At 37.8% G+C, this 15,380-nt stretch overlaps 1 protein-coding gene across 1 annotated transcript; it reads left to right on the top strand.

Annotated features, from left to right (window-relative positions):
- The first annotated feature begins 1,213 nt into the window (after positions 1-1,213).
- Positions 1,214-13,797, top strand: LOC135686851 (uncharacterized). The gene is made up of 8 exons (XM_065203214.2): positions 1,214-1,366; positions 2,408-2,659; positions 3,138-3,496; positions 6,440-6,648; positions 7,724-8,142; positions 9,676-11,394; positions 13,088-13,306; positions 13,606-13,797. Exons 2-6 carry the CDS (start codon positions 2,427-2,429, stop codon positions 9,764-9,766), a joined length of 1,311 nt encoding a protein of 436 aa, XP_065059286.2. The 5' UTR covers positions 1,214-1,366; positions 2,408-2,426; the 3' UTR covers positions 9,767-11,394; positions 13,088-13,306; positions 13,606-13,797.
- The last annotated feature ends 1,583 nt before the right edge of the window (positions 13,798-15,380 follow it).

Genomic DNA, 15,380 nt, shown 5'->3' with positions numbered 1-15,380 from the left:
TTAGATTGGGGGGGGGGGGGGTGTCTCAGCTTTTAGATCATTACAGAGATCGTAGATATCTTCGGCAGAACAGGCGACACTGGTATCGTCCGCATACATGTTTGAGGTGCATTCTTGAGGCACTGCTCGAAATCATTGACATACAGGATGAAGGGAGCGGCCCCAAGCACGATCCCTGGGGGATACCGCAGTGAACAGTTTTTAAGCTTGATCTAACCGCAGTGAACAGTTTTTAAGCTTGATCTATGGCCATTTATTTGACAGTATTGTCTTCTGCCGGTTAAATACGATGTGAACCACCGAAGAGATGTGCTTAAAAGCTGTCCAATCTTCATTTCCTAATCAAACCAAACCGACAAATTCATCAAGAAATTTGTTGCTCGAATTTTTGAACATGCTCAAACATTTTTCGGCAACATTTGTTGCTCAGCTCTATGTTGTCCAGTTTGGCCACATTGTTGGGCAACAATTCAACTTAATTCCCATTGTTGTATTGCAAAAAATGTGAACAATTTTTTTTGCGGTACAGAATTTGAAAAATGGCTTTGAAAAAAGCAAACATTTTACAACATACTAAAAGCTTTTTCGTCTGACACTCCTCAGAGCATAAAACGTCAGAATCAGGGTCCGAAAGACCCGGTAAAAAATTTACACCCAGTTGTGGATCGAAATAGGCCAATCAGAAAAACGCAAGCACAAGACCGGTATAGTTGACCAATCAGTGCCGCGAGCCTAAAGAAAATTACCACTGGAGTCCAAGAGAGAAAACGAACTCTTTCTGTCTACACAATGGCGGCTTTTTCGTTTGTATGTAGATCGACTCAAAAACTGCTAGATGGAAGGACGACCGGGCTCTGCCAATTATCCGAAACATGTCGTCATTATAGAGTTTTGCACAATCTGGGTTGTCTAAAAGATTGGGGGATAGGATAAAACAGCATGTTCCTTCCAACATAAGAAACAAAACTGCCCCTCAAAGAGAACAGCCTCCTCGATCTTGTAGGTTTAGAAACACTGTTAAAACAAATGATTCTGCCATCGGTCAACATCTTTTGACATCGGTCAGTTAAAACAAGTGATTCTGCCATCGGACGACATTGACCCTTGGCCCACTTTTCTTTAGCGTAGTCATGGCACCCCCTTTCAAGACAAAGTAGGCGATTACTACTAGGAGTCGGGATAAAACCGACAATGAACTACGCAAATTTTTCTTTGCACTGATGTAAAGAACCATACAAAGGGTGGAAGAAGTTTTGTAATGCCAGGGCCAACACAATATCATTGAAACAAAGGATTTCAATCAATATAAAGTGTAAAGCGAGAAAATGAGCAAGAGCATCAGAACTGCAACGCTCTAAAGGAACAGGTATGTACAAGAACCTTGTCTAATCTTAGCCTACAATCTTTGCCAAAATTGCCTACTTTGTTGTTAACACAGTTATGGCCAGAGCCTTTTACAAACATTATTTACGTTTTTATGGCCAGAGCCTTTTATAAACTTTATTTACGTTTTTAAGGTAAAAATATTAGAGCAAATAAAACGAGGTACAGATAAAGTAATAGAACTTATTTTATCTAGATTAAGGGTAATAATCTGAAAGTCACAGAATATAATTCGCGAAATTCTTCTCATGAAATTTTCATTCCTTTTGCGTTTAAAAATTCGTATTTTGGAATTGATAAGTACCAAGTATGGACCATTTTTCGGAAAAATCACATCAACAGAAAAGCCTCAGAAATAAAAAAACCATATAATAAATTAAAGGCTCTTGTGCAACCGGCATGCAGGCCTTCCCGGGAAAGGCGTGCGATCGCACTCGCACATGCTAGTACACGCCTCCCCAACACGCACACGCTAGTACACACTCAAATACCTTTTTTCTCGATACATTCTTTTATACATACTTTTATAGGGTTTATGTAGTTTCTACTTTCCTTTTTACGTTAAGCAGGACGCACATTGATAACAACAGTAACGTCGAAGTGTTTAATCCTGTGTAGAAATTCGCATTATTTTTATTATTTTAACTATTATTATAAATTGTCATTATTTTGCAAACTTATTTTATCTGAACAGGCGTTTTCTTTTATGAAGCTGAACAAGTCATCTCAAAGTCTAATTGACGAACATTACATGACATTTTTTAACGACAACTACCAGTTTAATGCTTGATGTAAAAAAACTTTCTGCACACAGAAAATGTAACATTTTGTATAGATAATGTTTTTTCTTACAAATTTTCATTTAACTTTTCATACAATTTTCCATGTAATTCATTTACGGTTAACTACAAAATTCGCCGATACATTACGTAATTGGCCCGACTGTGACGCAAGGTTTTGTCCGTAGCCCAACCCAAGACTTAAGTTGGACACCCATGATTTGTATGTATCCTTACCCTTTTAGGCAAAAAAAAGACTGAAAGATGCTCTACTACGTTGCATTTTTACTTTTGGCTGCTGCCAATATCCACAATAGTGAAGGTGGAAAAATAGCAAAATGGCAGGGCAAAATCATTGGTGTTGGTATGAACAACCATCTTTATATGAGACAGAGCACTTCTAGGCATCACCGATGGATTCCACTTCCTCATGGCTGCTGCGTTACTCAAATTCATGTTTTGAGTAATGGCCACATTCTTGGCGTTGGAACGAACAGGTGATGTCACTTATGCCCTGTTCAAACGCTTTGACTTACTCTCCCCCCCTCCCCCGCCCCCCTTAACGCCATGCTTGGCTGTCCACCGATGTTTAGAACTCAGCGACATAGGTAATAAAAATAACTGATAGGCATTCTGTTTCATGCTAAGTAATTTCTTCTTTTATCTTAATTTTCTTTGTTCAAAGTAACTCTTTTAAAAAGTTTTTAGTACTGTACTTGTCTTGAGCTTAGTTTTTATAACAGCGCGTTTTATACCTGGTACCCTACCCTCGTTGGTAATTCAGTCGTGTTTAAGTTTCCGTGGAGTTCAGTAAGATATTGGTTGATTCTAATTCCTCTAGCTGCTCTAGCCGTTTAAGAAGGTTATACGCACCGTATGGAAATAAGACGAAATACACATTCACATCTTTGAAACTCAAGATCGAATCTAATTACCTATGAATCATAATTAATGATCTATAATTTTGTCCAACAGACATCTTTACATAAAAAGAAATCTTTACGGAGGGTGGGCACATGTTCCAAATTCATGCTGCGTGAAAGATGTAACAACATTTAGGTCAGAAAGCTGCGAGAGAAGAAGCATTGTTGGTGTTGGTATGGGTGGCAAACTCTACTCAAAGAGTACTCTCAACAGCCGTTGGGTTGGTCCATATGCCCATTCCGGTGTTGTCAAGGCAGTGGCGGGCGTGACTGGTAGGATCTACGGTGTTGGTATGGACAACTTTATATACCGAAGAGAGGATCTCAATGGCCGATGGAGCCGAATTCCTGGTTCTTGCTGTGTCAAAGACATCTCTGTCCAAGATGATTTTTTCAAGCATTTCACTTACGGTAAGCTGTCTCTACATTTTGGTGCAACAGTCGTCACAGCTTCTGCGAGAGGCTAAACTGACATCCCTGGTACCGAATGTTTTGACAAGAAAGGCTGTGCATTACAGGGCCGGTGAAACGTATTTCAAGTGGGGGGGGGGGGGGGTGCAAAATATCAAAGTCTTGAAAGGGCTTAGGAAAGGCCTTTAATTAGGAAGGTTTTAGGAAGAAAAATTTTAGAATCATGGTTTCTTAGGGATAGCCAGAAACTGTATCTAAAATTAATTTTGACTGAAGGTGTCGCATAGTCGCGTCTATTGTGATGTTGACTTGAAAAAGATAAGTTTTGCAAAGTTTTAGAATAACCACTATCATATAGCTCGTAACGAAGCCCTTTTTTAGATTTTAAAAGTACCCGAAATAAGATGGGGGAGAGAAATAAATGAAACACAGATTAATAAAAAACATTAACGTTGAAATATTAACAGAAGAACTATCTACTAAAAATAAAAAGTTAAGCAATTTTGTACAGTTAAGATATAACTTTGTAACATCTGATCTTAACATTTTCGAAAATTAAGTGCCTTAACAAAAGTTTGAAAAACCTTCAAACTGGGCTTGTCAAAATGAATTTAAATAGAATTTATAATTGCGTCGATATTTTCTCTTTCTTAGAAAGAATGGATTATCCAAACGATCAAACTCTGAAGTTTTCTTGATGATACTTTTTAAGAACAAATCTGCCCATACTTTATTTCTCATATCCTCAAAAAGTTCTTTCCAGCAGCTGTTTCTTTTTCTTCAACAGCTCATTTCTCTCTTTTTGTAATGTTTTTGAGAAAGTTGTCGTTAACAATTAGACCTTGTGTGCCAGGTTTAGGCAATGGAAAAATGAAACTCCGTCAATTTGTGCCGGCACCAAGTTATTCTGGACTAGGTTTTCTCGATCTATTTGCTAAGCCAAGCTCTTACTCGTTGTAAAACTTAGACAATGACCGATTTCTTCGATCTAATTCCCATCTTCAATTTTATGTATGTCTTCTATGGTAAAGACATAGCAACCAAGGTAAAGCTAAGGACACATTTAAGAGAATACCAGGCAAAGTTACTTACAGAATCATATGCTACATTTATTTCCACTTTTGCCTAAAATGTTTTTAGCTCATTATTATGTTCTTCGCGAACTCTCGTTCGTAAATATCACAAAATCAAAAGTCAAATATCACAAATAACGGCCTGTCCTAAAATAGCCGGAGAAACCAGACCAAAAAAGCTTTTGCGAGCCTCTTGGAATATACGGCTAGCATCCTTTCAACTTTAGCTACAGCCGTAATCATGTCCAGTGGCATCTCCCTCAACTTTATATTTACAAGTGATCTAGACAACACGCATTTAAAATTGGGGGCGTGTTTATGGATAAACGTTATGCAGTTTGACTGCTCATGATGAATATCGCTTTCATGGTGTGTACGAAATGAAATTAAATGAAATAAGAAAAGTCTCTATAAAAAAGTAAATGACCTAAAAGTGGTTACATCACAGTTTTAATCTGAAGTCTGAAGTATGGGCTTGTACCTGTTCCGTAAATTTAGTTTTTAGTCTACTACTACCACCAAGATTTGCTACTACTAAATTTGCTACTACTAAATCGTTTTACGCAGTCAAGCGAATTCGTTGAGAAAGGGGCCTGAAAATTAGATGAAGTTTACGGGTATCCCAAAAGTGTCTTATGGCAACACTTTTAGACTAGCACAGCCACGCCCAGGGCCGTCGCTAAGCACTTTCACTTAGGGGGGTGCCAGTCACCAATTTGCCGACAAAATAGGGCGTGGCCTAAGATATTTCAATGTAGGGGTGTGGCATTTTGACGCAATTGATTTTGTTTATCAAAGAGGATGTTCTCGTTAGTCAATCAGCGCTTCAATTTTCGAGTGACTGTGGGTACTTGGGTTTCGAAGGTTTTGAAATAAGACGCAAAGACGAGGTCTCTCTGCAAGCGGAGCGAGCAAGAAATTTTTGCGACCACGCCCTTCAGATTGTCTTAAAATGCATTTCAGAATATTTCTTGCAGTCATTTCTTGCAATCGTTTAGAACTTTTAACTATTTTAAGGCATACCTACATTTCATTGATTTCATTCTTAAAATGGAGTTCATTACTACTTGAGGCCCCCTCGACCTCAAGGCCCTGAGGAACTTTGCCCCCTTTTCCTTCTTACAGTGGCTTCCAGTACCTCCAGGATCAACGTTCAGAATTTTTTGATAAACTTTGACCCTTACCTAAACCCCAAACTTTAGATAGAAATTAGGTCGCCCTGGATATTGGACATTAGATTCTAGACTCCGGCTGCCGAAAGGGAGTCATTTGAAGTTTTTGGGGGATATTTGCCCCTCCAGGACACCCATAGCGCTATCTTTTCCTGTTTTGAATTGCTGAGGACTTTTGGGCAATACTTTTAAGTTCACATCCTCATCTTATCCCAACTGTTCACTAAAGCTATTGCTTTGGGAACTTTGAAAGCAAAAGCCGACAAAACTCTACTTTTAGAAAATTTGCCGACAAGAATTTTCTAGGGGGGGTGCCGCACCAAACAATACGAGCTGCCATTTAATAGCGAAAATAAAAAAACTGTAATAATTTTGGGAGTGTCCACCGGGCGATCGCCCTATAGCCCGACTGGCCAGTCCGCCTTTATACGCAGTTAATACTGCACAACGCGTTTTACAGTTTTACAGCACTCATTCCTGTCTTGCTTCAATTCCAATAGTTTACTTAATTCTTTTTTCTTTTGAGATGTCTATCTTTATGTCTATTGCAACCCTTTAAATTGTTTGTAGACTAAAAGTCATATTTGATTGTACTGATATACACAAAGAATTTAATGCAGGTTATTTGCATCTCACAATAATGATCTTGCCCTTTTTCCAATTCACTATGCAAAAAAATCATACACTTTTTTTATCAGGTATTGGTATGAACAACCAAATGTACTCAACCTCGCTTGCTAATACCCGCAGAGTCAGGTGGACTTACCAGGGTAGACATACATGTTGTATAAAATCCGTACAAACCATGCCTGTTGCAGTCAAAATTGTGGGAATTGGTACCAATAAACAGCTTTACTCCAAGTCAGCCATCAATGCACCATGGTCCCATGTTCCTGGAAGCAGTAATGTAAGTTGCTTTCCTCCCAAGTATCTCCCGTTGCAATTAGTGTGTATTATGCTCCAGCAATATCATAAAATTGAACTTTCATGGCAATGTATAATACATTGTTGATTCAGTAGTTTTGGATACCACAGAGCCGTTCAAACCGCGGGAAAAAATGAAGACTGTCCCAATTTCATAAGAAATATTGATAAGTAAAGTGCTTATTTGTACCTCACGGAGGTGCCCCATATTTGCCTAGATGTGCCCCCCTACCAACATTTGAAATTATCACTTTACCTAATTGCCACGAGTGTTGAATTAGCGAGAGAGGACAACAACAAGTTTCAATTCTCAAAGTGATTAGACAGTATATGTTAGAATATCAGATTGTGTTTTACTATTCGTTAACAATGTCTTAATTAACGTGTCTTGATATTATTGGGGAGGGACAAACACCACTCCTGCAGGTCCGATGACCATGTTCTTAACGAGTGAGCTTCAGAAAAAAAAGCACTTTCCAACCTTGCCTTTTGACGAGCCTTGATTTGGCCACAGGCAAGTTAATTTCAAACAGTTTATTTCATTTTTTGTATTTACCCTCTTTACAGGGGTGTCGTCTCAAGATTTATGAGGGGGTGTGCTTTAGGCAGCTTCTAGAAGTCCCCCTTGCTAAACAAATGAGGAATTCTACATCCAACGAGTTTTCGATTTATTTTGCAAACGGATCTTGCTTTTATCTCACTTGGAATATTTCGACGATTATTTGTTTCATCTTGAGTGCAAGAGGTAATACTATACCCTTGTTGAGTGTGCAAACCCTATTTTTCTTGCCATGAGTATTCATGTATCACAGTAGCCTGTGCTAGTAATAGAGTAAATTTAAATTTTGATCACCTGTATGGATCAAAACATGTGAATGTACTAATTGAATCAGTTGAGAAAATGATATTGATACACATATTCAATTTATGAGCCTTCTCTATGAACAATGGACTTGCTGGGATTGTAACAAGATGGGGAAAAGTTATTGACAGGGGTGCTGCACACTTCCTTTACAATTAGTTTTGAATTAACTTACCCTTAAATCAATCTTTTTCAGTTAATCGGCATCGCCCCTCTGATAAACAAACAAATTGTTGGCATTCGAACAAATCACAAGATGTACACCAAACCATCAATAGGGAGTAGTAGCCCATGGAGAGAGGTTCCACATTCCTGTTGCGTAAAATCGGCTGTGCAGTTGAGCAGCGGACGCGTGATTGGAGTAGGATTGGGCAATCAACTTTGGCATAGAGCTGGGATTAATGGCAGATGGATTCATATTCCCCATTCTGGCGCAGTTACAAGAATAACTAAAACAGGGAATGACGCAATTATTGGCATCGGGATGGACCGAAAGTTGTATATAAGGAGTCGTTACTACTCCAGATGGAGCGGACCGTTGAGGAACAGTGGCCAAGTCATTGACATAAGTATGGGGTCTGATGGGTACCTCTATGGAATTGGCACAGACTACAGGTGGGTCATTTCATATCAGCAAAGAACATTTTGTAACCCATCGCAGACCTTACTCTCCTTTAGTGCTGACGTTACAGGCACCGCGCAGCGTTGAGAAAACCGTATAAAAAGAGGCTTTTCTTGTTTGATACTTAATATTTGGCATTTTTTGCAAAAAGTGGGGGGGTACCCTGGGTGCCAGAGCCTCAGAGAGTCAAAAGATGAAGAACGGGGGAAAGGAAATGGAAAGGTCCTTCCCCCGTTCTTCATCCTTTGACTCTCTGAGGCTCTGGCACCCAGGGTAGGGGGGGCTGCTCCGCGGTGCCTGCGTTAATAGTAATTCGCTTTAAAAGTAGGGCAAATTGTATTCTTGATGTGAAATTCAGAAGGTTTACTGAAAGAATGCACAGAGGCAATAAGCTAAGAGGGCAAGTCCATGAAACTATTGCTCCCATAGGCACAGACTTGAGGGCGGCTCCGGGGTTTGAGCCCCTCTTGATGAATTTTTGTTGTTGGGTTTTTGAATTTTTTGATGAATTTAGCTAGAGCTATTTCTAACATTCATGTTTAAACGCATTAAAATCATTTCAAGAGATTTAATCAAGATCAGATAATGACGATTATGAAAATGTGGTCTCTCATCTGTTCAACAACAAGATTTTTTCATATTTTTGGGTCTTATCAACAATTTCTAGCTGATAATTTTGGGTCTGTAAAATTTTCGATACTTTTAGATGACTTTTGATAACTGCGGATGGACCGTATATAAAAAGTTTGAGTGACTCCTCTGAGTTGGCAATTGCAATTAATTGTTGAGCCCCCCTGAAAAAAGTCTGCACCTATGATTGCTCCTGCAAGCCACTCAGTTTGAATGCATCCAAGAGGACCTTCCACAACGGAGGTATGCCTCCACACTTTTTCAAAACAATAGAGCTTTTTTGCAAAATCTTTGAGATTTTACTTTATTGAACTCGAAGCTTCCCCAAATTTTCAGTTTTTATATTTCCAAAACGGGATTCATTCCACGAGGCTGTAAATTACCAGTTACAGGGAGATGGGAGCAGAGGAGGCATTTTGACCAGGTGCTACTCCTCCGTCCAACTTTTTGCAAATATTGAAAAAGTGTTTTTAAAATTTGAAAAAGTGTCCTTTTCCTGAGAGAAAAACTTTGAACAAGGCCCTAGCGAAATCCCAGTCAGTTTCCGTTATTTAATTTGCTTTGAAACAAGTCAAGCTTTCCTATCTTTCATTCTATATTTTCATGCCTAGAACCCCCTTGCCCTTCTATGTTTGCATGGGATCGGGATAGTTTAACGAGCACGTTAAGGGCTACATTCTGATTTCAAAAACTTTTGTTATATTTGGGTGTGGCTCTTATAATACAGGTTTTGTTTAAAGTGACTTTCAAATTGTGCCCCTTCCTACGCTATCAGCTTAAGATCCTCTAATGATGATAATTCAAGATATTCTTGAACGGTATTTTGTCAACCCCATGATCCCACGCCTGAGATTCTCGTTATCAAGCTCTTATTACAGAGTTTTCTTTTCTTATAGAGTTTACATGAAGACCAGCAGATCACTCAGTTCAACATGGCGTCCTCTTCCTGTTCACAACTGTTGCGTCATCGGCCTTGCTGTTAACTAAGCTATGACTTAATTACCTTATTTTTTAATCATTTGGCAGATCATCGTCAAAGTCTTGGTGACGATGCAACTAGTTGTTAACAATATCTGTTAGTTTTTTAATTCTACTTTTCGCACACTTTTTTAAATCTATACACTTGAAGAATACAAAAATGGTTTTATTATAGTAGTCTTCTATTCTAAAGAAGATATATATTCTGAATTTGACCGTATACGTCAGAAAATGTCCCGAAGATTTGGTGCTATTGCAAATGTAACCTGAGTGTTTGATGGTATTGCCAATGTAGCCTGAGTGTTTTGATGGTATTGCGAATGCATCCTGAGTGTTGTAGTAGGCTTCCTAAAATGCCAAAGTTTGCCAAAAGTATTTTAACTGATTGTCTATTCCAAATATCAGAGTCAAGAGTGAAGAATTTTGATGCACAAGCAGTGCAGCAGAAACAAATAAAACTATGGTTTCGATTATTTAAGCAATAAAGCAATGCAGACGTTGCGAAAAGGATTACACTATTTTCATAAGAACCTTTTTTCAGAGCTTACTGTAGCTTCGAGAGATACTTAATTGTTCAATGACTTGATATTCTTTCTTTATGTGCCACGAATCAATTTAATGAAATCGTAAACTGTCTTTTTAAGAGTCCTAAGAATCACAACAAATGATAAATCTGGCCAGACCAGGTCTTTGGATTTTCCCATCTCTTCTTTACAGATGGTCATTTGAATACCTTCAAACAGATTTTAAGCTGACGAGAATTGTCTTCCGTCTTCTGGTACGCGGATGTGGTTTACGTACGATAAGGAACAAGTTTCCTGAGACGATTGTAACTTTTCTCTTCACGATAGTATGTGCCAGCGAAGCCTAAATCAAAAAATGGGATGCTGTATGGACTTTGTAAAATTTTTAGGTATTAGTTTAAGAATTTTCTGGAAAAAAATTTGTGTAAACATGTTATCATTAAATTCAAAATGATTGAACGTGAGATTTAGCCCTAAAAGGCTAACGTTTGCAGGATCTTGAGTATAACCTATTCGTTGATAATTTTTTCTCCCATTTTACAAAAAGTCGCATATAAAGCAAACAAATTGGTGTAAGATCGATCTATTCTGGGTCCGTGCTGGTGTAAACCAAGGTACACATCAGTTTCTGACTTTACCTGTACCCTTAAAACCGTTCCAGAAATAAAAATCAAATGAAATAAAATTGAAAAAAATGGAATGAAATGAAATTTTTTTAAAGTGACAGACCTCTTGACCGTCTTCATTGTCATGTTGCAACAGGAATAGATTTATCAATTCTTATCAAGCTACAACTACAACTTGAATAGATTCTTATGACGTCAAACTTCTAAACTCTACATTTTCGAAATGCATCCGAAAGGAACCTTTTTCGAAATGCATCCTCTTTTGCTTCCTATTTGCCGAAGAAGGATGCTTTCCCGATGACCTTTTCTATCAAAAAACGTAGAAAGAATACCTTCCGTTTTAAACTCTTTAAAAGCCTGTAAGCTGCCATTGACTTACTAGCTTGACTTCTCTCTCAAATCACAGAGACATCTACATTGCTGCTTGAAACAGTAGACAGGTTTTGTCAGTAACTGTTATTGATTTGTTGTGTCATCGTACAATCAGGCAAGTATTCTCAAGATTTCTTTGCATTTTAGAGAACCAAAATTTTACAACGAAACTTTATTTTTCTCAGTTACATAAAACTATTGTGAATTTTTACAGCCATAAGCTGAATTTTTAAAACTATATTTTGATCTATAAACCATTGTCTGCCTCTTGCCATGCCTTAGTGCTTAGTGCAAAAAGAAAGGACTTTTTTAGATGATACTACTTTACTACTTGTTGATTACGATTTGTTGTTTTAATGTGCTGATTGATTGAATAATGTTTAGTACTACTAATTTCTGAAAGGTTTCTGGAGCACCAAAGAGGTTGATATAGGCAAATAACACACAAAAATAAAGAGTACCGTTTACCGAAAACTCTTCCAAATGCAAACAGAATGAAAAGAGGTTTAATATAGCGTAGCGAACAGACCACCTAATGAAACAGAACACGCTATGTAAATTAAGCCAGAAATTTGTACCTGATCGTCTATAAAAGTGATTTCCACCTCATCTATATCTATTTAGTTTATGTACTTTTTCTTTCAAAAATCTTATGCCTTTTAAAAATATATTTTAAATTTTAATTTACTTAGTTTTGCATGCTTTAGTGACTAGCGGTGACATACATATGAACAGAACGCGCAATTTGCATGCTTTAGTGACTAGCGGTGACATACATATGAACAGAACGCGCAATTTGCATGCTTTAGTGACTAGCGGTGACATACATATGAACAGAACGCGCAATTTGCATGCTTTAGTGACTAGCGGTGACATACATATGAACAGAACGCGCAATTCGTTGTGAAACAGTCTCAATGACAAGAAATTGCGTTTCTTTTTCTCAACTTCTAGACTGTCTCTTATAAAAAGATTAACTTATATACGTGTATTGTAAAGTAAAAACAGAAAGAGCTTCCGTCAAAAAAAGCCCAGTTGAAAACACTCGTGGTTTTTTAGACGCCCAAAAGTTAAAGTCATTTATTTCTGGTAAACAGGAATAAGGTGAAGAGAGTTACTGAAATGAGATGGATGAGGCATCTCAGTATACAGGCCAGATCCCTTTGAGAGCAGCAATTTATGGATGAAAGCAACTTAGTCTCACAAGGGGGGGGGGGGGGGGGGGTGGCAGGCCTCCTTTGCATACGTCTATAGACAGGTTGCTTCTCTATTCTCGCTTCAGTGTGCAGGCCTTTTTAGAATGAAATCAATTTTTGGTTTCCAGATTTTCCTTTGTCCACTATGCCCATTTTAAGCAGGAAATATGCTGTGACTTTAATTGACGTGCTCAATTTACATTAAAATGGGCTGAATCTAGCCCTGAACTGAAGTTAGTTTGATTTTTTAACATCTCTCTTTCCCCTACCCTTCGAATCTGAAGGGGCCAGCAATGTAAATCAAGTTTTCTCTTAATACCGTCTGGCTGCAATTGTGGCAGACATTTTGCTGATGCTGCTTTACTTGTGGACTTTGTTTTAATGTTTTTGTTGCTATCTAAATTGTTTTCTAAATAATTTGAGCAGATTTTAACATTTTATTTAGTGAAAAATGGGGAGGCCATGGCTTCTTGATCCCCTATGGTGCAGGCCCTGCTACTGACCTGACACAATACTTGTAAGAACAAATTATCATTGAGTAATACTTTTGCGAGTAATAATTATCATAGATATATTGCGTAATAAAGTATGTTTTGCATATGTTTCTTGCAGGAATGAAGTGGACTATTGTTCTCGGATTTCTGTTGATTTCAATGATCATGTTCCAGTCTACGTCAGAAGTTGATGCCAGCCCAGCCTTCTGGGGAGGGCGACGACGCAGGCGCACTAGTATCTCAATCTCATTTGGGACAAGAAGACGATCGGGAACTCGACGCTGTATCCCTGGATGCGTTTGTTATCAGCAGCCAGGATGTCCTTGCTGCTAATATTGTAAGAAATATAACTCGCAGTATTTTGTTTTTTTACTTTAAATTCAAACCCATCAAGAGTGCTTGGAAGCCCCCTTAAGTTGTTTCATTGACACTTTGCTCGACACAAGAAAATATCTACCCTGGGTGTCTTACTCACTCTAATTAAGAATCCTCTGACATTTAAAGCCCATTTAAATCTTTGGGACGTTGTTTGACATTTTGAGTCACATCAATGCTCACAACTTAACAATTGATGTAAATGGTGTTCATGTTCAAAAGGAATATTACTAAAAGAAGTTATGTTTTTATTTATTCTAGAGCTGTGCTGCAGAAGAGGACCAAAATGGACTCGTAGCAACGAGGACAATGTCTTCCTATAATGTTTTAGTCCAGTAGAAACATGGCTCTATAAAAGATTGATGTTATGTTGAGTTTCATTACTTTAGCCTAGATCTTGGTATATTTTTTCTGCCTTTCTAAATGGTGTTATGATGTTACTAAAAAGTGTTAGTTGATCTTACTTTCTGGCATTCATCTGTCGATATTCTAGGTTTCGCGTAACTCCTCGATCAGTAGTGTAGACAAGAAAATTCATCGGAGGGGCGAAAATCTACAGGCGTTGCTATTTTTCCATGAATTTGAAAAATTTTCTGCATTAGTGCAAAATAAAAACAGAAGTTAAACTTTTATCACTTATTCAAAGTTAAGTGTCACAAATCATACTACTTGAAGCATGGGAGTGGTAAAGATTTTGACATTGGGGGCCCAAAATTTGTATAAACTCATGGAAAAGACTATATTGAAAAAATATACAGATGTAATGTACAAACATGTACAAACCAACCCAGTCATGGGGGAGAGGGTTGAGGCAACATGCTACCACTATTTTTCCTCAATCTGCAAACGTTTTAGTTAAGGGTCACTCTAGGATATGAGGGGGGCAGGACCCTCCTCTACCCTCTTTCTACCCCCGGAATTTAAGTCTTACTATTTTCTGGTCTTCTCCTCAAAAATGACATTACCTCATTGGAGTGCCTTACCTAGTTGAAAAATTGCCAGTCTGATTCAGATAAACGGTAGAAGTCGTTGTTTTACCGAGCTTTATCATCTTTAGCCATAGTTAATTTACGTGTGTTATTCATTGTTGTTTGTTCTCGACGCATTGCGGTGTTCCTTTTTTCTACATTTATAATCTTTCTTCTCAAAATGTAACACTTGTTTTGTTGTATCGTTGTAAAAACTCATATGAAATGTGCTGAAGACTTCAATTCAAATAATTCATTCCTCAAATTCAAATAATTCATTCAAAAGAATGCATGGGACAGTTTGTTGAATGTTAAATATATAATGAGAATTTATTTGTTTGTTTGTTTTAATAAAATTACAAGTTCAGTGGTTATTAGCGATGGAGGAGAAAACTTTGCAAGTTGCGAAAGAGCTGGTGGCAGTACAGGAACGGGCCTACAAGAACGCAATTGAAATACTCTTTTCGGAGGTGAAAAAGACATTAGACACCTGAACAATGAGATGCAGGAAAACTATCTGTTCTGTTGTGTTTATCGTCATCCAGGTTCAACTTTTGATACCTTTAGTGAATATCTACAAGAAACTCTGTCCAGCCCTGCTGTATTTAATAAGCATGTTTTCTATGGTATCAGGTCAGTGCGCTATTGCGGAGCTAAATGCTGGAACGACATTCCTGTGGATATAAAGAAATCACCCTCTGCTAATATTTTTCGACGAAAACTCAAAGCCTTCGTCTTTCAAAACCATTACCAAAGTTGATTGTAAACTTATTGATATAGAAAGTCACCATCTGCCCATAGTTTCTTTTATGCCTAAAATAATCAAATTTGTCTTAAAAATTTTTGAAACAGGGGGTGCTCTCTCCTTGATTAGTTTAACTACTGAGAGAGCTCCTCCTTTAAGTAATTCCCCCCATGCAATTTATCTTGTTCTTTGTTCGGTATTTGTATGTTGTATTAATTTTAGGTGCATTATTGTTATTATTGTAGTTTAGTAAATTGTTTGTATTAATTAGTTTTGTTATGATAAATTGTATGTGGCGAATTTAAAATATGAAACTGAACTGA

The sequence above is a fragment of the Rhopilema esculentum genome, chromosome 6, assembly GCF_057945365.1.
Source record: "Rhopilema esculentum isolate cy_ngs chromosome 6, ASM5794536v1, whole genome shotgun sequence".
Classification (NCBI taxonomy): Eukaryota; Metazoa; Cnidaria; class Scyphozoa; order Rhizostomeae; family Rhizostomatidae; genus Rhopilema; species Rhopilema esculentum.
This window is presented reverse-complemented; position numbering and strand designations above follow the sequence as displayed.